Source organism: Bos javanicus, chromosome 18 (assembly GCF_032452875.1).
Source record: "Bos javanicus breed banteng chromosome 18, ARS-OSU_banteng_1.0, whole genome shotgun sequence".
NCBI classification, from domain to species: domain Eukaryota; kingdom Metazoa; phylum Chordata; class Mammalia; order Artiodactyla; family Bovidae; genus Bos; species Bos javanicus.
In genome coordinates this window covers 2,118,977-2,142,268 of record NC_083885.1, presented here as the reverse complement: position 1 = coordinate 2,142,268, position 23,292 = coordinate 2,118,977, and the positions used below count along the sequence as shown (strand labels likewise).

The following is a 23,292-nucleotide window of genomic DNA, read 5'->3' as shown; positions in this document are numbered from 1 at the left end:
TGAAATAGATGGGAAAACAGTGGAAACAGTGTCAGACTTTATTTTGGGGGGCTCCAAAATCACTTCAGATGGTGACTGCAGCCATGAAATTAAAAGACGCTTACTCCTTGGAAGGAAAGTTATGACCAACCTAGATAGCATATTCAAAAGCAGAGACATTACTTTGCCAACAAAGGTTCGTCTAGTCAAGGCTATGGGTTTTCCATTGGTCATGTATGGATGTGAGAGTTGGACTGTGAAGAAGTCTGAGCGCTGAAGAATTGATGCTTTTGAACTGTGGTGTTGGAGAAGACTCTTGAGAGTCCCTTGGACTCCAAGGAGATCCAACCAGTCCATTCTGAAGGAGATCAGCCCTGGGATTTCTATGGAAGGAATGATGCTAAAGCTGAAACTCCAGTACTTTGGCCACCTCATGCGAAGAGTTGACTCATTGGAAAAGACTTTGATGCTGGGAGGGATTGGGGGCAGGTGGAAAAGGGGACGACAGCGGATGAGATGGCTGGATGGCATCACTGACTCGATGGGCGTGAGTCTGAGTAAACTCCGGGAGTTGGTGATGGACAGGGAGGCCTGGTGTGCTGCAATTCATGGGGTCGCAGAGTCGGACACGACTGAGCGACTGCACTGACTGACTGACTTCATGCGTGTGTACTGAGTCACTCAGTCATGTCTGACTCTGCGACTCTGTAGACTGTAGCCCACCAGGCTCTGCTGTCCGTGGGATTTCCCAGGCAAGAATACTGGAGTGGGCTGCCATGCCCTAATTCTTCCCAGGCAGTCTCACCATTAGTGCTCATGTCCTCATGGTGGTCTTGTGAGAGCAGTAGGTGGGTCTCATTTGCTTCCTCCAGAAGTTAAGGAATTAGAAAATCGTTCAGCCAGTCTTGACAAGACAGGGTCTTTCGAGCCCATTGGTGCTTGAGTCCTAGTCCCACGCTGAATGTCACAGTGCTGAGAGGCCTGGCAACTTCCCCCTTTGCAGGTACCTCGCTGAGTGGATGGTGTACGGCTACCCCTCGGAAAACGTCTGGGAACTGGACCTGAAGCGGTTTGGAGCCCTCCAGAGCAGCCGAACCTTCCTGCGCCACCGTGTCATGGAGGTCATGCGTGAGTGAAGCTGCGTCCCCACTGCCCCTCTCCACAGGCATCTCACTGGCTCTGTCTCCACAGGGGTGGATTCTTCCTCGGTTCTTCGGCAGTCGCTTCAAGTTGGGCTCCTGGCGTTTGACCGTTTCAGGCCTGCGTTGGGGGCATTATGCCCACGACGTGTGTGAACTGTTTAATGTGCTGTACAGTACTTACTCTGTGACCAGGAAGTGGACCGGGACGTACGGGGGTCACTCCTGTCGGGCTCGCAGCAGCAGCTTCTTGAACATTCTTGTCTTTGCCTTCTTTTCACTGTGCTGTGTCACAGTGAATGCTCGCTCCCCACTTGGTCTTTGAGATCGTGGTTTGCTTTCCAAGGCAGAGAATTTGTCAAGTTAGTCTCAAAGCACAAGTGACTCTCATCATCAACCCACCATATGCTCACCAGATAGGAAATCACTTCTCATGTAAATACCGGACATGCATTCCTGCTTTCTCTTTGTTTTTGCTTCTGACTTGGAAGGATTACTGTCTTGTCTTGGCTTTTTATTTCCCAGTGAGCCCTTTAGAGATAGCTTTAAATATATATATATACACATATATGTTTACATATAATTTATTCGTTTTTGGCTGTGCTGGTGTTCGGCGCTGCGTGCGGGCCTTTCTCAGTTATGGCAGGGAGGGCTGCTCTGCTGTGGTGCAGTGGCTTCTCTTTGCAGAGCGCAGAATCCAGGCCAAACCGGCTTCAGTGGTTGTGCCGGGCTGGTAGCCGTATGTGTGACTGCCAAGATTTTTTATTTTCTGTGCAAATTGTAATGAAATTTGAGCTTCTTGAAGATAAAGTGTGCGACAGGTCTGAGACTTCAACCACACAGGCACTGGAAAGAAGCAGGTGCCAATGTTTCACACTATGTAACCTCCTGTGTCCCGTGTAGACGTGAGCTTCATCCCTGCTGGGAGCTTGGCAAGGTTTAGAACCCTTTCTGCTATTGTTTCCACCTGCTAGCTTAAAAATAATTATAAACAAAGATCTGGAGTCGTGACGTGACTCACAGCTGTATAACTCTGTGGAGGGGCGACACCAGCTCTTACAATGCAATCCTTTCTTCTGGAACATTCCTGTCACACTAGGTATTGTTGGGAAGTTGGGCTACAGCAGCCTGGAAAGCATGCTCTTTTGAATGGAAGCAACTCCAGAGTCTCGTGGATATGGGTGCTCAGCTCTGTGGCTTGGGCTCTCACGGGCTGCTCTTCATCTCCTAGCTCTGCTCTACGACCTGAAGGTTCCCCGTTGGGACTTCCAGACTGGAAGGCAGTTACGCACCTCTCCTCTCTATGACCGGCTGGACGCGCAGGGAGCCAGGTGGATGGAGAAACATGGATTCGAGAGGCCAAAGTACTTCATACCACCAGACAAGGGTAAGAAGGCACGTTCTCATATTTGTTCTTTTTGTCCTAAGAATAATAAATCTTGGTTTGGTCTGGTTTTAAATCGTGGATTTTTGGCTGTGTCGGGTCTCTGTTGCCGAGCTGGGGCGCTCTCAGCTGCGCCCGTGGGGGCCGCGCTCCGGTTGTGGTGCACGGGTCTCGTTGCAGAGCACAGGCTCTACGGCACACGGGCTCCGGGAGTTGTATGCACAGGTTTAGTTGCTCCATGGCATGTGGGATCTTCCTGGGTCAGGAATCAAGCCTGTGTCCCCTTATTGACAGGCAGATTCTTAACCACCAGACCACTAGGGAAGTCCTAAACCTTATTTTTAAATCAGTATAGCTCGACTGTGTTCCTGGGAGAATAAATAATAAAAACCAATTATACTGTCCTAAGCTATCAAGGAAACTCACCAGGACAAATCCCCTCCTTTTCCTTCTTCCTTTGGTTTTCTCTGTCCTATAGACCTCCTGGCCTTGGAGCAGAGCAAGACTTTCTACAAGCCAGACTGGTTTGAGATTGTGGAGTCCGAAGTCAAGTGCTGTAAGGAAGCCGTGTGTGTCATTGACATGTCCTCTTTCACAAAGTTTGAAATAACAGTAAGTATTTGAGAACCAAAGGAACAGACTTGGAAACATGCATGTTTATTATCTGCCTCTTGTTTATCATCTGTCACTTCAAAACTGATTCTGTAAGAACTCGGGTATATTTTAGTGTGTCAACTGAATTATAACATTTTCTGGAATTTGTAGCTCTTTGTTTCTGATTCTTTCTCTGCTTGTAGAGGCCCATTTGACACTAGAATCCGTAGCTAGCTTACCTGAGCTCCTTGCAGTGGGGTGAATCTGCAGATGTTGTTGCGCGAGGGCCAGCTAGTTGAATTTTCTCAGCAAGTGGCCTTGCACGTCAGGCCTCATTGCCAGCCAGAGGTTCTTTCATCTGTTATCTCTGTTTCATTCCCCAACCCTACAGTCCACCGGGGATCAGGCATTAGAAATTCTCCAGTACCTCTTCTCCAACGACCTTGACGTGCCCGTGGGCCACATCGTGCATACCGGCATGCTCAACGAGCGTGGTGGGTACGAAAATGACTGCAGCATAGCCCGGCTGAGCAAGCGCAGGTGAGCCAGGCGCCGCCCCGCTCCCTCCGCACATGGCCCTAGAGGGCGTGGCCACTTCAGCAGGACCCCATTAATAACACTGAGAACAAAAAACATTTCATTAATGCATGGCCTGTTCATCAGCAGCGCCCGTGCATGCGCACGCACACACACACACCCCACTCCACCCCCCGACGAGGAGGGGGAAAAAAACGCACCACATTATTTAAAACCTAGTGTGGAGAATTAGTTATTCTACTTGGAGAAGGTGCCTTATCTTACGTTAGTAGGCTGTGTGATTTCTTGGCACTAGCAGGACGCCAGAACCTTGCTTTGTCCTGATGTGGTTTGTCCTGAAAGTGAAGAGACCACTGGCCACGTTCTGTCCGTTGCTTTGACTCTAGCTGAGAACCCACTGCTTCCTGATCATTCTTCTGCCGCCTGGTTTTGATTACTTTTGGTCTCACTTTCAGTTTCTTCATGATTTCTCCAACCGACCAGCAGGTCCATTGTTGGGCTTGGCTTAAGAAGTACATGCCAGAAGACAGCAACCTGATTCTGGAGGATGTCACCTGGAAATACACTGGTAAGGGGCCCTCCAGGGTCAGGCGGCCCGCTGGGGTCAGGGGGCCCTCCGGGGTTGGCCGGCCCCGTAATCCAGGTTTGTCTTCTCCATTTGCCTTCTTCATATCTGATGTTCAGGAGTATCAGAATTAGCCTCTTGTAAGAGGCTCCTGGTCATAGCCAATCGATCCCTAGTGCTTCCCCACGTTGTAAGTAAAGCATGGGATGACGTATTGCTCCTCTGTGTTGTTACTGCTGTATCCCCTATAGTCAGCATCAGATCAGATCAGATCAGTCGCTCAGTCATGTCCAACTCTTTGCGACCCCATGAATCACAGCACGCCAGGCCTCCCTGTCCATCACCAACTCCCAGAGTTCACTCAGACTCACGTCCATCCAGTCAGTGATGCCATCCAGCCATCTCATCCTCTGTCGTCCCCTTCTCCTCTTGCCCCCAATCCCTCCCAGCATCAGAGTCTTTTCCAATGAGTCAACTCTTCGTATGAGGTGGCCAGAGTACTGGAGTTTCAGCTTTAGCACCATTCCTTCCAAAGAAATCCCAGGGCTGATATTCAGAATGGACTGGTTGGATCTCCTTGCAGTCCAAGGGACTCTCAAGAGTCTTCTCCAACACCACAGTTCAAAAGCATCAATTCTTCAGTGCTCAGCCTTCTTCACAGTCCAACTCTCACATCCATACATGACCACAGGAAAAACCATAGCCTTGACTAGACGAACCTTTGTTGGGCAAAGTAATGTCTCTGCTTTTGAATGTGCTATCTAGGTTGGTCATAACTTTCCTTCCAAGGAGTAAGTGTCTTTTAATTTCATGGTTGCAGTCACCATCTGTAGTGATTTTGGAGCCCAGAAAAATAAAGTCTGACACTGTTTCCACTGTTTCCCCATCTATTTCCCATGAAGTGGTGGGACCGGATGCCATGATCTTCGTTTTCTGAATGTTGAGCTTGAAGCCAACTTTTTTACTCTCCACTTTAACTTTCATCAAGAGGCTTTTGAGTTCCTCTTCACTTTCTGCCATAAGGGTGGTGTCATCTGCATATCTGAGGTTATTGATATTTCTCCCGGCAATCTTGATTCCAGCTTGTGTTTCTTCCAGTCCAGCGTTTCTCATGATGTACTCTGCATAGAAGTTAAATAAGCAGGGTGACGATATACAACCTTGACGTACTCCTTTTCCTATTTGGAACCAGTCTGTTGTTCCATGTCCAGTTCTAACTGTTGCTTCCTGACCTGCATACAAATTTCTCAAGAGGCAGATCAGGTTGTCTGGGATTCCCATCTCTTTCAGAATTTTCCACAGTTTATTGTGATCCACACAGTCAAAGGCTTTGGCATAGTCAATAAAGCAGAAATACATGTTTTTCTGGAACTCTCTGGCTTTTTCCATGATCCAGCGGATGTTGGCAATTTGACCTCTGGTTCCTCTGCCTTTTCTAAAACCAGCTTGAACATCTGGAAGTTCACGGTTCACATATTGCTGAAGCCTGGCTTGGAGAATTTTGAGCATTACTTTACTAGCATGTGAGATGAGTGCAATTGTGCGGTAGTTTGAGCATTCTTTGGCAATGCCTTTCTTTGGGATTGGAATGAAAACTGACCTTTTCCAGTCCTGTGGCCACTGCTGAGTTTTCCAAATTTGCTGGCATATTGAGTGCAGCACTTTCACAGCATCATCTTTCAGGATTTGGAATAGCTCAACTGGAATTCCATCATCTCCACTAGCTTTGTTCGTAGTGATGCTTTCTAAGGCCCACTTGACTTCACATTCCAGGATGTCTGGCTCTAGGTCAGTGATCACACCACTGTGATTATCTGGGTCGTGAAGATTTTTTTGTACAGTCCTTCTGTGTATTCTTGCCATCTCTTCTTAATATCTTCTGCTTCTCTTAGGTCCGTACCATTTCTGTCCTTTATCAAGCTCATCTTTGCATGAAATGTTCCTTTGGTATCTCTGATTTTCTTGAAGAGATCCCTAGTCTTTCCCATTCTGTTGTTTTCCTCTGTTTCTTTGCATTGATCACTGAAGAAGGCGTTCTTATCTCTTCTTGCTATTCTTTGGAACTCTGCATTCAGATGTTTATATCTTTCCTTTTCTCCTTTGCTTTTCCCTTCTCTTCTTTTCACAGCTATTTGTAAGTCCTCCCCAGACAGCCATTTTGCTTTTTTGCATTTCTTTTCTATGGGAATGGTCTTGATCCCTGTCTCCTGTACAGTGTCACGAAACTCATTCCATAGTTCATCAGGCACTCTATCAGATCTAGGCACTTAAATCTATTTCTCACTTCCACTGTATAATCATAAGGGATTTGATTTAGGTCATACATGAATGCTATAGTGGTTTTCCCTACTTTCTTCAATTTAAGTCTGAATTTGGCAATAAGGAGTTCATGGTCTGAGCCACAGTCAGCTCCTGGTCTTGTTTTTGCTGACTGTATAGAGCTTCTCCATCTTTGGCTGCAAATCAGAGTGCAAATATTTGTTGAATTAACGGATGACTCATTATTAAATTATTTTAATTCATCATGTCAGTATTGTTTTCGTCACAATTTCCCCTTAGTTTTTGGTTTTTTTTAGTAAGTAAATACTTCTTAAGGATAGTTAACTTATTTCCTGATTATCTCCCCCTCAGCAGTCCTCTCATGGAGCAGCCCTTTCTCTTCTGCCCCCTAATTCCAGCTTAACCCCTCCCTGCTTCTCACTTAAAGGACCCTTGCCTCGCCTCCACTAGAGGCGAGTTCATTGTAGCAAATATGATGGCCTTCTTGCTACCAGATTGGAAAACTAGAAGCTTATGGAAGCCAGCCTGTTTTCCAGTCTGTCTGAGGGTATCTGATATATGATGTGCTCAGCTGCTGTCACAGATCCCGGCAAAGGGGCAGCTCTCCTCGGGCTCTCCTGTTACTGATTTATGTTTGGGGCTTTTCCATCACACACCTGCACTGGGAAGAGGAGGGGAGCGGGACCTATGCAGGTGTTCAGGGCCAGCCCTGGGAGTGGACTCCTGTCCTCTGGCCTCATGCTCCCAGTCTCCCTGCAGAGGAGGCTGTAGAGGCTCGTCTTCCTTTGTACCCAGGAAGAGGCCACAACTGGCCAGGCTCTCACATGCCAGGAGTCAGTGGCAGCACTTAGCAGCCTTGTCAGAAGTGTGTTTGCCAGAATCTAGGTGCATCCTAGGACTGCCTAAACACAGGAAGGTTTTCACGGTCTTGCCACCCAGACCCGGCCATAGGTGAGCAAGTCCAGAACAGACCTTCCCCATTGGCTCAGCTGTTCACCTGGAGCAGCCAGACATGTCCTGTTCTTTCCCCTTTAGCCCTCAACCTGATTGGTCCTCGAGCTGTGGACGTGCTGTCCGAGCTGTCCTATGCCCCCATGACTCCAGACCACTTCCCAAGTCTGTTTTGCAAGGTGAGTACTGGAAAACTTCTAGTTTTTAAATAAGCAGGGAATGTTCTTATATAGAGATTACAATTACATGTTCTCATTATGGTGTTAACATCCACAGAGTGTGTTCTTATGTTAAGCAAACAAAATGAGCATATCCACTGTTTTCCATTCTTGACAGTCTTCTTATTTAATAAACTTGATGTCGTTAAAGTGGACCTAACTTTTCTCAATATCAGTTCTATATATTTTTTGCTTTCTGAGAAAGTGAAAGTCGCTCAGTCATGTCTGACTCTTTGACCCCATGGACTGTATAGTCCACGGAATTCTCCAGGCCAGAATACTGGAGTGGATAGCCTTTCTCTTCTCAAGGGGGATCTTCCCAACCCAGGGATCAAACCCAGGTCTCCCACATTGCAGGCGGATTCTATACCAGCTGAGCCACAAGGAAGCCCAAGAATATTGGAGTGGGTAGCCTATCCCTTCTCCAGGCGATCTTCCCGACCCAGGAATTGAACTGGGGTCTCCTGCATTCAGGCAGATTCTTTCCCAGCTGACCTATCAGGGAAGCCCATTGCTTTCTGTAGCAGTGGATTACATTTTTATGTTGTAATATTATGACACTGATGCCAAGAAACCCCAGCCAAGGTCAGGTCCCTTCTCTCCATGCAGAGCTTCCTCTTTTCCACACACAAAGTAACTTCTGTGTATGTGGTGCCCCTTCAGATAAGAAATGGCTAGGTGAATCCCTAAACAACATACCTAGTTTTCTTTCTTATACTTGGCAACTAGATCTGAGTGAAACAAAGTGCAACTGAGTGAAAGGAAGGACAGCTGAACACTCTGGGAAGCAGCAGATGGAGAGGTCGCACAGACCAGTGTTTTGGCAACTGTCACAGGCAGCTCTGCGACAGTTACTGATGGGGTGCTCTTTGAAGTTCAGACTGAAGTCAGGTTCCTCTTAAGTGACTGCACAGCTCTCTCTTCTCTGTGGCACAGTTAAAGCAGCAGAAAGCTCTGTTAGCTGTCGGCCGGCCCTGTCAGAGCCCTTTCTTTGCTCAGAAGAGGCTTGCCCACACCTTTGTGCCTCAGCACACTGCCCCAACCTGCTCCCCACAGAGGCGGCCTGCTGGGGGCCGTCTGGGGCTCCGCACACCCCACCACAGAGCACGGTTGAGTCAGAGGCCCTTTTGGGTCACTGCTGCTGGAAACATGTTCAGAACACGGGGAGCTCAGTGTCTGCCCCCAGGGTAGCAGGTGAACCAGCGTCTTCTCTGGGGCAGGTGCCCAGGGCTGGTCTGCCAGGTCTGCCAGGGAGCATTTGCCTGCTCTTCATAGCTCCTGACGTCTTGACTAAAACTACAGCAGATCTTCAGCAGGACTTTGTGGAGAGAAGTGTTTCCTGCTTGTCCAAGACTGCCTCCACTCCCCCAGCGGCTGGGCTGGCACTCCTGAGCTGGGCGTTAAGAGGCTGGGCTATGCGCTTAGTGACCCCATTGCCTGGAAACAGACCATCAGGGAAGAAATTGCTTCATTCACATGTGTCTGTCTCCTCCAGGGTCAGACGCAGGGAGGGTGCAGAGCTAATGAGAGGGCTCCTGAGACCTTCATCCTCTGACACCTCCACGGTGACCCCCTCCCTTGGTCTCCACAGGAGATGAGCGTGGGCTACGCCAATGGGATCCGGGTGATGAGCATGACGCACACGGGCGAGCCGGGGTTCATGCTCTACATCCCCATAGAGGTAAGCACCACGGGGCGGGGGTGGGGGTGCGCAGAGAGCCCGTCTGCCAGCCTTCCTCGCTGCGGCCAGCTGCGTGAGAGAGGGTGTGACATTTTTACTGTTTTCTGTAGGTCTAGAACATTCACATGGTCTAAAATTAAACATCTCTAAAATGTGTTCAGCGCCACTGACCAGTTCTCACCAGCCACCAGGAGTGATATAATTGTTAGTTTATATCACGTCAGAGTTTTGTACGTATGGAAGCAAGTTCAAAGACATCTTCACAACCCCTTTTTAGAAACACAAGTGGAAGCATACTGCACTTCTTCATCTTGATTGTTTTACCAAACAGTTTACAGATCTTCACCTGCCAGGACCTAAGAAAGAGCTTCCTTTTCCTTTTTTCCTTCATTTTTTAATAAAAGTGCTACAGTATTCCATTATATAGTTCAATCATTTATTTTAAAAATATTTATTTGGCTGTGCTGGGTCTTAGTTGCAACATGTTGGATCTTCAGTCTGTTGCAGCACATTCTTTGACCAGGGATGGAACCCAGGCCTCCTGCATTGGGAGTGCAGAATCTTAGCCACTGGACCCCCAGGGAAGGCCCTGAATCATAGTTTAACTAGTCTGCTATTAATAGACATTTATGGGGTTTCTCATCCTTGGCTGTTATAAAAAGTTCCGCAGTGTACAAGAGTCCCTTTTTCTTTATTGCTTGTACCAGCACCAGGTTGTCACTCTTTGGGCCGATGGGTGCAAAGCAGTTTGTCAGTGCAGTTTTATGCAAGAGATCAAGCTGCTTTTCAAAACCCGGCTCCCTCTGAGTAAAAGCCTGTCCGCAGGCCCGCACTGCTCCGCCTGCCCTTCTCGGGGCTGCTCCTATCTCCCGTCTTCCTGGCTCTCGCTCCCGGCCCTTCACTCCCTGCTGGGCGAACGTCTGAAGCCTCGGGGCCTTTCCGCCTGCCCTCAGCTGTCCTTGGCAGTCTGTCCTTCATAGTGCCACCAGGCTGAGGGCCCCACCTGCTTCAGGTCTGGTCTCGCCTCGCCTTCTTGATGAGACCTTCTTTAAAGCTGCATCCACCAGCCCCCTCCTCCCTAGCCCCCTTCCCTGTTTTTCTTCAGGGTGCTTACCAGTGTCTCTCAGAATATATATTTTCTTTATTTTGTTCAACAGTTTACCCGTTTTAAATACAGGTTTGCTGAACGCAGAGTTATTTAACTTCTGTATCACCAGCACAGAGGAGCTTGGCACATAGTAAATGCTTAGTAAGTGCTGTATGAATGAATGTTCTGGCTCTATCTTTTGTCCATTTGTGTATTAAATTATTAGTCTTTTTACCTAATTTCTCTGAACCAGACAGTCCTTACTGTTAAGTTGTAAATTTTTTTTTCCATTTGTCTTGATTTGTTGTTGTTGTTTTTACCATGTTGAAGGGTTTTTTTCATTTTACTTTTTATTATGGAAAATGTTCCGTATGTTGCAAAAACAAATTTATTTTTTTGGTAGGTGAATTGATCAACCTTTTGTGGCTTCCAAACTTTGATACATAGAATGGGCTTCCCCACCCCAGAGTTACAAAATTTTTCCTCTTTTCTTCTGGTGTTTTCAGGATTTTTTATTTTTTAATTTATTTATAGTTTGTGTTATTGCTATTTAGGGGTTTGTGGGGCTTTTTAAATATTTAAATGCACGAACCTTTTGCACTGTCTCTTGGTACACTTTATGAGCTGTGGATCAAGCTATTTTTTCTAACATGGATAACCAATCAGCATGAGATTCTACCTTTATCACATACTAAGTTGCTACATTTGGGTATATTTCTGGACCTTTATTCTGTTTTGTTTATCCAGGACCACATTATCTTAATTATTGAGTCTTTATTGTTCATTTTAATACTTGGTAATGCTTTCCTCCTTCACAGCTTGGAAAACTCTGGAAAGTAATTCCTATTTCCTTATGCTCCCTCATAAACATTTATAATCATCTAGTTAAAAACACCCTGATTTGGGGGGTTGTGTTACGTTTGTCAGTTAGGAAGAATTGACACTCTTACGTGTGTTGAATATTACAATCAGAATGTACCTTTTTTATTTGGGTTTGTGCGTGTGTGTTGCGGTCCTTTAATGGACCGGAACCTGGTAGTCTGGAGTCGACAATAAGAAAGTGAAAGAAAGAGAGAAAGAAGCTAATATTCCCTGGTTTACGCAGAGAACCAATAAAACCCTTGAACAGGGCTTGCACCACTCATGAAGGCACAGGGTGTCCTCTCGAAGAGGTCTTGAAAGCCCAGGCAGGAGAGTGAGCTTGGCGGGTTTCCACGCTCCAGAGAATCAGCTGGAGGGAGGGAGAGAGAGAGAGAGACACGGGGACCCAGGCCTCTGGTGGAGCAGGGGTGCTTTAGTGATCTTTCTGTGAGTACATATAGGCTGTTGTGCAAGGAATTTCTTTCGACAATGATAAAGATCAGAAAACCAGACGTACAGCAACTGTTATCAAGGAAACAAGGAATTAACAGTGGTCATGATTCAGAAGACAATCCATATCTCAAGAAAAAGAGTCGTGACTAAGCAGTTTTGTTGTAAGGAGAATGTTTACTGAAGGAAGTCCACGCATGCGTTTTATCTCATGACCTCAGTCCTGGGAGCAGCGTGCTGCTCCAGTCATTACCAGGAACTGATAAGGAACAAAGGATTTATGAGAGACAGAAAAGAGCACACAGGAATCCTCCTGTTAAACATTCCCTAACGTGTGTGTGACCTTCAGAGGTATTTTGAAGTTTTCCTCATGTAGATGTTATAAATTTATATGAATAATATTTTGGTGGTGTTGCTATTGTGAATAGGAAGGGTATCTTTATTCTAGTATCTTCTAGGTGATTATGATTTCTAAAAGCTTTTTTCTTTTGTTTATTAATGCTTTAACCTGTTTCCTTCCTAAACTGTCTTACTGTTTATAGCTGTTTTTTAGTTGTTTCTCTGGAATTTCCAGAGTTCAGTCTGACCATATACAAATAGTAATCATTTTTCTTGTTTCTTAACAATTTTATTCCTGCATTTTCTTTCCTGTGTCCAGTTGTGACAAGTAGCATTGATCCTCAGCATCCTCACGTTCTTGACATCAGTCATGTTACTCATGGTATTAGGTTTCCTTTTAATTATTACATGAAGCATGGATTTGCCATCCCATCAAATTTCATCTGCTTTTTCACACTCAAATGTTACAATTTGAGAAGAGCTGATACACATATAGCTGGCACATTTTGCCTGTACCGACAGGGGATCAACTGTGACTATCAGGTCACTGAGGTGTGACCACCCGCTCCCGGGTCATTAATCAGCAAAGCGCATCAGGAGGGGGAAGCTCTGTTTTCCACCTCATTCTCTTGGGCTGGTCCCATTCTTACTCATGTTTTCCATGAGTCCAAGAGGTAATTTTTGCACTGCTTGGGTTCTTTTCAAGCTGGTTTTTGTCCTCAAGAAGGTTATACTTGTCTCTTAGAGGAGATGGCTTCCAGAAGCATGGTGGCAGACGGCAGATTATTTACCCTCAATCCCTGGCATTTAGTGAGAAAGTGAGTAAATGGTGGGGACCTACTTTTCCCTTTGCTGTTCTCTAGTCCAAGACTAATAACTTGCTTTCAGTCTTTTCTTCTCTGTCTTCCTCTTAACTCAGACACAGAGCATTCAGCTTGAGACACTGAACCCACCTAAGATACGGCTCATTCTTACTCTCCTTGCCCAGCCAGTCCCCACTGGTCTCCTCCACCCACCTTTGCTATCTCCAGTGTTTGACTTACACACATACCACAGGCTGTGTTGTACCAATAGCCCAGACTCCCTTGTCCACATCTAAAATCGTCTTGACCACATTGTTCTGTTTAGTCGAGGCCTGTTTGGCTGCAGTAGTACAGTTTATAGAGCCATATACATTAAAGAATTGCAATACCGATGAAGCTGCTTTTCCTTGTTCCCCCCCGTTATATTGAGATATAATTTATATACATCGTTGTTTAAGATTCAGGTGGACAGTATAATGGACTGACTTACATAGACTTAGCATTCACTATCTCATACAGCGTCAATAAAAAAGAGAGAAAAATTGTTTTCCTGTGATAACTCCTCTCAGGATTTACTCTTAACTTTCATGTGTATCATACAGCAGCGTCAACTGTAGTCACATGTACACCACATCCCTAGTGCCTGCCTTACAAGGAAGCTTCTACCTTTTGACCACCTTCCTCCAGTCCTCACCCCTCTACCTACCAGTAACCACCTGGTCTCTTGTTCTATGAGTTTGGGTGCTATTTTGGGGGTTTTTTGGTGGTTTTTTTTTTTTTTTTTTTTTTAAGATTCCACACGTAAGTGTGGATTATATAACATCTGTCTTTCTCATTCTTCTGTGTCTTGTTTTCTCTGAGTTACAGTTTTTAAAGTAAACAGTATTGTTGTTGTTGGGCTTCAGGCTTAACATAGTATGTTTAGATTATTTGCTTTCAATTTGGAAAACTTTCTGCTCATTTAAGTTATCTGGTACTTAAACATATCTGGAACCAAAAACAAAGCAGTGTGAGAGACTGGATGCTGCGGGACGTGGTAGGAGGGCTCTGCTTTCTGGGGTCCTCTGTGACCTGCTCCAGGGCTAAGATGCCACAGTTGGTGTGACAGATCAGAGTTGTGCATGCACGCCTAGAGTTACATGGAAATCTAGTTTCACAGCGTGGGCCAGTGCACGAGGGAAGGACCAGGGTTGGGGAGCAGGGGCAAGAGAACACGGTGGGGAGGATGCGTGGCTGCCAGAGAGGCGGTTACGAGATTGGTTGTTTGCTGAGTGGTAAGAGAGCTTCTGTGAGTTATGTCGTGCTGCTGTGTACTTAGAACCTAGACATTGTAGAGAAGTGAGGAGACGGATGCTGCTTTCCTGGAGCTTAAGTCTGGGCTGTAGCAGTGGGGCTCCTGAGGATTATAGCCAACCTCCTGCCCTGTCCAGGTAGCAGGGACAGCCAGCCGCGCGCCATGTTCAGTGCTGAAGGTCTGCTCATTACTGACCTCTCGTCTCTCCCTCTAGTACGCCCTGCACGTATACAATGAAGTGATGAGCGTGGGGCAGAAATACGGAATCCGGAATGCTGGGTATTACGCTCTTCGTAGTCTCCGAATTGAGAAGTTTTTTGCCTTCTGGGGTCAGGACTTAAACACCCTCACCACACCCCTGGAATGCGGAGGAGAGTCTCGGGTGAAGTTAGACAAGGTATTGTACTCGCGTGCTGACTCCACTCCGCCCTCAGCTCTCCAGGCAGGGAGCCTGCAGGGGAACAGGTGTGCAGGGGCCGAGGCCTCAGGATGCCTGAGGGGTAAAACACTGACTAAGGAAACACGACAGATAGACAACACGTGTTTGGGGCACTGCACTCTGTTTTAGACTGAGTGCTTTCTGGGCAGTTTTTCAGAGTTGGTTATGGTGATTCATTAACCTGCCACAAACATACAAACGAGTCACATTACATTCAACTTCCTAATTTTTTTTCATTTCAAAAGTAATATATGAAAATGCTCTCTTTTTCTTTATAGGAAATATGTTTATTGTTGATCATGGCAATTCAAAAATATTCGTTAAATCACCATTTAAGAGGATAAAATTCTCTTTCCCCACTCTGAGCCCCCCCAGTCCTCCTGCCAGCTTGACTAGAAGCAGTGTCCTGTCTCCCTGTAGAGCATCCGTGCAGAGCACGCAGAGGAGTCTCCCTTCACTGCTTTCTTAATTGTGGTGCTTGGGCCCTACACACTTGGTATATTGCACCTGACTTTTTTCACTTAACAAAATCTCTTAGCAGTCATTCTCTACCAAACAACATAGTAGACCTCTGCTGCTCTTTTTGTGTGATTAGGTAAGTATTTTTCTCTGATATAAAATTAAAGAATACTCAGTTTGGAAAATAGGGAAAAACAAAATTAAAATCACTCATTTTTTTTTTTTTCAGACACAATCACTGTTAAGTTTATTTTAGGGAAGGATGAGGGGAAGGGATAGTTGGGGAGTTGGGATGGATGTGAACACACAGCTATATTTAAAATAGATAACCAGCAAGGACTTACTGTATAGCCTAGGGAACTCTGCTCAGTTTTAAGTGGCAGCCTGGGGTGGTGGGTAGGGGATAGACGCATATATGGATCTGTATGGATACGTATATATGGATAGACGCATATATGGATCTGTATGGATACGTATATATGGATAGACGCATATATGGATCTGTGTATGGATACATATATATGGCTGAGTCCCTTCACCGTTCACCTGAAACTATCACAACATTGTTATCTGCTGTCAGTCCAGTTCACTTCAGTTGCTCAGTCATGTCTGACTCTTTGCGACCCCATGGACTATAGCACGCCAGGCTCCCTGTCCGTCACCAACTCTCAGAGTTTGCTCAAACTCATGTCCATTGAGTCGTGATGCCATCCAACCATCTCATCCTCTGTCGTCCCCTTCTCCTCCTGCCTTCAGTCTTTCCCAACATCAGGGTCCTTTCCAGTGAGTCAGCTCTTCGCATCAGGTGGCCAAAGTATTGGAGGTTCAGCATCAGTCCTTCCAATGAATATTCAGGACTGATTTCCTTTAGGATGGACTGGTTTGAGCTCTTTGTAGTCCAAGGGACTGCAGTTGGCTATATTCCAATTAATTGGCTAATCAATTAATATATCCCAATTAATTGGAATATTATATTGGAGTTAATATATTCCAAATAATTGGAATATCCCAATATATTAATTGGCTATATTCCAATATAAAATGAAATTTAAAAATTTTTTTATTTCTGCTTTTTTGTACATATGCATACAATATATAAATGGACTTTTTGTTGAGATTATATAAAAACATTGCTTTTCTAAAACAGTTCCAACAAGCACTTTTAAGTGTAGATTTTTCTGCCTGTTTTTTTCTGTGTGGTCTTGTGATTGAAATGTGTTTAGAAAACAAAACGATGTGTACCTGTGCTGTTACAAGGATCCTCTGAAGGTGTCTCGTGTTGGGAACACAGGTTTCCCGCACAGTGGGAAGCCCGCATTCTCCAGCGCGTGCAGCGGGGAGGGAGGGAGGGGCGGTGCTCCGCGGTTACGCCGGGGCCTGACGGTCTGAGCGCCGCTTCTTTTTCCTAGGGCGTGGATTTCATTGGGCGCGACGCGCTGCTGCAGCAGAGGCAGAATGGCGTGTACAAGCGCCTCACCATGTTCATCCTGGACGACCACGACACAGACCTGGACCTCTGGCCGTGGTGGGGGGAGCCCATTTACCGGAATGGGCGGTATGTGGGCAAGACCACCAGCAGCGCCTACGGCTACACCCTGGAGCGCCACGTGTGTCTCGGCTTCGTGCACAACTTCTCCGAGGACACAGGGGAGGAGCAGGTGGTGACAGCGGATTTCATCAACCGGGGAGAATATGAGATTGACATTGCAGGACACCGGTTCCAGGCCAAGGCCAAGCTGTACCCGGTCCCCTCCCTCCTCACCCACAAGCGCCGGAAGGAGGACGTGGAGCTAAGTGACTTGCACGGGAAGTGAGGCCGGGCGGCCTCGCTGCCACCCCTCCTTCTCACCATCATAGGGGCTTTTCTCCTCCTCCTGACCCCTCCCTCTTCTTGAGTTAAGCTTGGCCTCCCATCTCTTCTCTCCTAGTAGACTTTTTCCGCTTTTAACTCTCCCTTTGCTCCCTCCTCTCTCCCTCCATCTCCTCCTCCCCCTGCGTCTCCCATCTCCTGATACTCTGGGCTGGTCGCCACTACTCCACCTCTCAGGTTCCCGTGGTGGCAGAGGATAGGAGCAGACTCCTTGTGAGGTGGGTTGTGCTGACAGCCTGACTTCATGTGCTGTGTCTTGAAGCAAGGCAGGCTGCAGGCTAAGTGTCCATCTCCGTGGAGCTGTTTCCTTGGAAGAACCTGTGAATTCTGTGGGTTGCCGTCATGGAACAGCTTATGCCTTTCAGCCAGGCAGGTCGTCCTCCCGTTCCTTTGTGCTGCGGGTTGGCTCCGTGAGCCCTCTGTCAGGAGGATGACCACCTACCTCGCTGATGAGAGAGGCATCGTGAGGGCAATACCTGGGGGTTAGCAGAGATAAACAGTTAACCCTCCTGGGTCTCCCCACTGACCCAGTTATCAGACTGTTGGGCAAGCACCACCTGCCTGTAAGTTTCTTCATCTCTTGCTAACCTCTACAGTGAGGGGGTTTTGGTTGGTTTGTTTGACTGAGTAGACAAGTAAGCCACACTGTTTGAAGAGAAAGGCCAGTTTGCCTTCTGGGTTGCTTTTCCCAGCTGACAGAGTCTGACCTCAAAGTACAGCTCAGCAATGCTGAGTCTTCTAGAAACAGTACTGCTTTTCCTTCAGCTCCTCACAGTTCAGTCACCCCACCTTGATGATCCTCTTCTCCAAGCCCACCCAACTTTCAGGTCAGCCTCCCATGTCCCTGCCACAGGAGCCGCTGGCTCAGCAGACCTTCTCCCGATTTAGAGCAGGGCAAGGGAGATAGGCTGGGCACCCTGGTTGAGGGAGTGAGCCTGGGGCCATGTTGAGTGGGCGGGAGCCACTGGGACCCCGGGTCTGGCTTCCCCCACAGAGAAGAGAGAGAGCCACATGGAGGTGCCCTCTGCTCCCAGTGTGGGGAGAGTGTGTTACCTGAACCCAAGGTCTGCTTCCATCTTCTCTTTCCAGCCATCTCTCCACATCTTCTGGAATAGAAAGCGACTGGGGTAAGAAGGCCCTGCTCGCTTTAAGCATTGCCTGTGTTTGCTTAAGATCTCCCGGACTATGATATCCATCCCCACATGTCATTTCCCCTTGCAGACAAATTGCTGCTAGAGACTTGAACCGTAGCCTTTGGTGTCTTGGCTGCCTTAGTCCTGACAGGTCTGTAAGTATATTCAAGATGATCCTTTCATGTTATTAGAGAAGCTTAAACTTCTCAGATCTCTGCCTACTCTGGCATTTCTCTGGGATTTCTGTTTACCCACTTGATCACTGACTTCAGTGTCCACCTTCTTACAAGGTCTTCACTGATTAATGAGGGAGTACATGATTAGAAATCTGTTGGGGGTTTGGTATTTTGATGTAAATGTGTATTTAACGAGTTGAGAGATGCTGCTTCCAGGCAGAGAGGAGGGGTGCTGCCCAGCTGGAGAGCAGTCATGAAACTTGAGGGAGCAGGACATGAGCCCTCGCCAACGCAGGTGTTGGCCGGCTGACTGACCCAGGAAGATGGAGACTGATGTAGAACTAAAGGTATCCCATGCTCGGCACCACTGCAGAGTTGTCTTTATAAATTAAAATTTATTTGGGACTAAATCCAAAGGAAACTCTAGATTTTAGATTTATGTGTAAAGTACGAGATGTTAAGATTCTGGGGGCAGCACTTGTTTTTTGAGTGCCCTGAAACTTACGTATTTACCTTCTGGCACTTTATATTCACCCTGGAAGTCTCCTTTGTTTCATTGAAATAGGCAATATGAATCTGGTAGGTTTTTCTGTTTGGTCCTAAACTGAAGAGAGTGACTCTTTCCTGCCTCAGGCATGGTTGACAATCAAAACATCCTCATTTCTGTATCACTTTCTTGGGGACTGGACCCGTGACAACTCATCTCTTTCTTCCTGGAGACTCGAGGGTTTGTTGAAGGGGTGGCTGGACTCTTTGTTTTAGATGGATGAACTTTCTTCTCTGAAATGATTTGTCTTGCGAGAGGGGGTCCACAATCTTCTCAGCATATTCAGTTGAATCGTTTTGACCCTAGAAATACAAAGTGTGTTGGCTTCAAACAGATGGAGAATCCAGGCTGCAAGTCTACCGGGCGTCTTCTCCCTTGAGATAAGCCCCTAGTTACTTGTACCACGTGTAAGTCCCATGGTCATGTGATTGACGTTGAAGATTTCTTGTCTGTGATGAAAGCTCTAATTGAGAAGGTTTTCACACACAAAAAAAGGGACAAGAAACCTACCTGCCTGGGTAGCCCATTTGATGTCTCTTAGCTTGTGTTTTGGTCACACAGCACTGCGTGGGCAGGACGTGCTCCAGGAGACAGAACCAAACAGTTCCCACAACATTCAGGTGCTCTTCTGGGGAGTCCCTGTACCCCCTAAATGCACGCTATGCCATTTAGCCTAGTGATTAACCCCAGTCTCACCTTGGCCCCAGAGTTCCCATTTCTACTGGAGCAGCACCAAGTCACTTCTGCTCGATTCTCTTCAGGAGGCATGCAGTCCTTGGACTCTACCTCCTTGTACAGACCAAGAGTTTTAGCTGCATCTCTTCTTTCCTGGGCTGTTGCTTCCAAGAAAGTAATGAAACGTGAAGAATAACTCTTCAGCTTGCTTCTTTCCCCTGCCTTTGCATGCATTGGAGATGTTAATCCTGTCCCCCACCACCACATGTGTGGCTGGAGTGACAGGCACTTCTGAAAAGTGATTTTGTGTCACTGAAGAGATGACCCCCCTCCTTGATTTCCGCCTCCAAAACCACTATATCAGCTGGCTTTCAGGCATTAACTACAAGGTCCTTTTTGTGTCTCTTTGTTGCCTCTTGGCCAGTGTAGTCAGCAAGGATCGTCTTTAGTATCCAAGATAGAGATCTGGTCAACAGTGTTGAATACTCAAGTACAACCTACTATTTCCTTTCTTTCTGCACATCCATCCACACTCATCCCTCACAAACCTTGATATGAGCAGCATTTTCTCAACATCATACAGAGGAAGTTCCTCCTGAGCGAGGACTCTTCCTCCTGCACGTCATGTGCAGGCATGTGGCCTCAAGCACAGCGGAGTGGGAGAGAGAGACGGCAGGTGAAGTACACAGCAGTGACCAGGCCGGGCAGTGAGTCCTGAGGGGACTAGGGCTCCCCTGTGAGCATGTGCCCCACACCCCTGCCACTCTGCCCTCCACGTTATGGTGCTGAGTTAGCTGTAAGGCTCCTTCATTGTCACTCTGGGGCTGGCATCTGCAGCCCCTCACCACTACAGATACACTATTTTTTAAGAGGACTGAGTATTTTTGTATGTCTTTGCCTTCTCTCTGTCCATTAAACACCAGAGTTGTTCCTTGTATAATATGATTCTTCTCTGAGCAAAACCCTTGGAGAATTAACACATTTCTTCATGGGCCATTTTTCTCATGATATTTAGATACACCTGTTTTTATCCTTTGCAGACTTCCTCCCTTCTCATTTTTCTGTCTCTCAAGGACAGAAATTATAAGTCATGGAGGGGATACTTTTAGCACCTGTTTCAACAGATTGATGCCAGGATTCCCTTTGCACACCAGGAACTGGGGCTTGGGGCCCTCCTCCACCCAGCCATGTTCTAGTGCCTTACACTCCAGAGCGTCACACGGCGGGCAGAAACAGAAGGACCTTCAGCAGGCAGGTGTGGTGGGTTTGAAAGCTTCCACAGCTCATTCCAGTGAAGGGTTTTCCAGCAGCACAGCTAACACTACTCTCTGGTCAACCCCTGAGATGTATGAAAACGCCACGGTAACTAGTGTAACGGCTACAACTCATTCTTTGCGTTTGTAAATGTGCAGTTCAGCTCAGCCCTTTCCCACCCCTATCAGCATGTGGTCCTGCAGCTGTGCGAGGCCCTTTAGTAAACGGGATCTTTCTCCCGCACCCTGGGGATGACAGGCACCCAGGGTGACTGAGCGTTTCTGCCCCCGTGAATGCGGCATTAACTTTGTGCACTGTGTTTCTATCAAGCCAGATTTCAATTAAGGTTTTCTTTTCATGTTACTAAGTTTGTAAATGAATAAACATTTTCTCTACTCTTGCTATGTGTCCTTGAGAAATGTTCTGCATCTGTGGTAACCAGGTATGTGTATTTACCATCACTAAGGATCACATTGCACATAAAATCATTTGTACCTGTTACCAGAGTGTACCAGAGAATTTGGAAACAGGTAAAGAAAATGCCTGTCTAAATCCAAGGCTAACTCCAAAAGAGGGGTTCCAAACACATTCTGTACAGTCACGTGCCTGGAACAAGGGGCAAGTACCTTTAAGGGGACAGCTCTCTACAGACACATGTCGTCCGCTTACTAAGAACATGCTGGACTAAGTACATCACAGACCATGTGAACTAGAAGAAAGGAAGAAGCCCAGCAAGCCGAGTCTGAGTGGGAAGGACTTACCTTCCAGCTCCTCCACCAAACGAAAAGAAAGCAGACAAAGATGCCACAAAAAAAAAACAAAAAACTACAGGCCAATATCACTGATGAACATAGATGCAAAAATCCTTAACAAAATTCTAGCAAACAGAATCCAACAACATATTTAAAAGATCATATATCATGACCAAGTGGGTTTTATCCCAGGGATTCAAGGATTCTTCAATATCTGCAAGTCAGTCAACATCAGATCAGATCAGATCAGTCACTCAGTCGTGTCCGACTCTTTGCGACCCCATGAATCACAGCACGCCAGGCTTCCCTGTCCATCACCAACTCCCGGAGTTCACTCAGACTCACATCCATCCAGTCAGTGATGCCATCCAGCCATCTCATCCTCTGTCGTCCCCTTCTCCTCCTGCCCCCAATCCCTCCCAGCATCAGAGTCTTTTCCAGTGAATCAACTCTTCGCATGAGGTGGCCAAAGTACTGGAGTTTCAGCTTTAGCATCATTCCTTCCAAAGAAATCCCAGGGCTGATCTCCTTCAGAATGGACTGGTTGGATCTCCTTGCAGTCCAAGGGCCACATTAACAAATTGAAAGATAAAAACCATATGATTATCTCAATAGATGCAGAGAAAGCCTTTGACAAAATTCAACATCCATTTATGATAAAAACCCTCCAGAAAGCAGGAATAGAAGGAACATACTTCAACATAATAAAAGCTATATATGACAAACCCACAGCAAACATTATCCTCAATGGTGAAAAATTGACAGCATTTCCCTTAAAGTCAGGAACAAGACAAGGGTGCCCACTCTCACCACTACTATTCAACATAGTTTTGGAAGTTTTGGCCACAGCAATCAGAGCACAAAAAGAAAAGGAATCCAGATTGGAAAAGAAGAAGTAAAACTCTCACTGTTTGCAGATGACATGATCCTCTACATAGAATACCCTAAAGACTCCACCAGAAAATTTCTAGAGCTAATCAATGAATATAGTAAAGTTGCAGGATATAAAATTAACACAAATCCCTTGCATTCCTATACACGAACAATGAGAAAACAGAGAAATTAAGGAAACGATTCCATTCACCACTGCAATGAAAAGAATAAAATACTTAGGAATATATCTACCTAAAGAAACAAAAGACCTATATATAGAAAACTATAAAACACTGATGAAGGAAATCAAAGAGGACGCAAGTAGATGGAGAAATATATCCTGATCATGGATTGGAAGAATCAATACAGTGAAAATGAGTATACTACCCAAAGCAATCTATAGATTCAATGCAATCCCTATCAAGCTACCAAGGGTATTTTTCACAGAACTAGAACCAATAATTTCACAATTTGTATGGAAATACAAAAAACCTTGAATAGCCAAAGCAATCTTGAGAAAGAAGAATGGAACTGGGGGAATCAACCTGCCTGACTTCAGGCTATACTGCAAAGCTACAGTCATCAAGACAGTATGGTACTGGCACAAAGACAGAAATATAGATCAATGGAACAAAATAGAAACCCCAGAGATAAATCCACGCACCTCTGGACACCTTATCTTTAACAAAGGATATAAGAATATACAATGGAGAAAAGACAATCTCTTTAACAAGTGGTGCTGGGAAAACTGGTCAACCACTTATAAAAGAATGACACTAGAACACTTTCTAACACCATACACAAAAATAAACTCAAAATGGATTAAAGATCTAAACTTAAGACCAGAAACTATAAAACTCCTAGAGGAGAACATAGGCAAAACACTCTCTCCGACATACATCACAGCAGGATCCTCTATGACCCACCTCGCAGAGTAATGGAAATACAAGCA

The 23,292-nt window shown here is 46.2% G+C and overlaps 1 protein-coding gene across 3 annotated transcripts in view; it reads left to right on the top strand.

Annotated features, from left to right (window-relative positions):
* PDPR (pyruvate dehydrogenase phosphatase regulatory subunit) overlaps positions 1-21,115 on the top strand; it is a 43,984-nt gene extending 22,869 nt beyond the window's left edge. For all 3 annotated transcript variants that reach the window (XM_061386713.1, XM_061386715.1, XM_061386716.1), the window contains exons 10-18: positions 983-1,107; positions 2,350-2,505; positions 2,981-3,114; positions 3,488-3,636; positions 4,089-4,201; positions 7,514-7,608; positions 9,239-9,328; positions 14,377-14,559; positions 16,470-21,115. In XM_061386713.1, the coding sequence (XP_061242697.1) occupies positions 983-1,107; positions 2,350-2,505; positions 2,981-3,114; positions 3,488-3,636; positions 4,089-4,201; positions 7,514-7,608; positions 9,239-9,328; positions 14,377-14,559; positions 16,470-16,874 (1,450 nt within the window). In that variant the 3' untranslated portion in view covers positions 16,875-21,115. The remainder of the gene's footprint in view (positions 1-982; positions 1,108-2,349; positions 2,506-2,980; positions 3,115-3,487; positions 3,637-4,088; positions 4,202-7,513; positions 7,609-9,238; positions 9,329-14,376; positions 14,560-16,469) is intronic.
* The last annotated feature ends 2,177 nt before the right edge of the window (positions 21,116-23,292 follow it).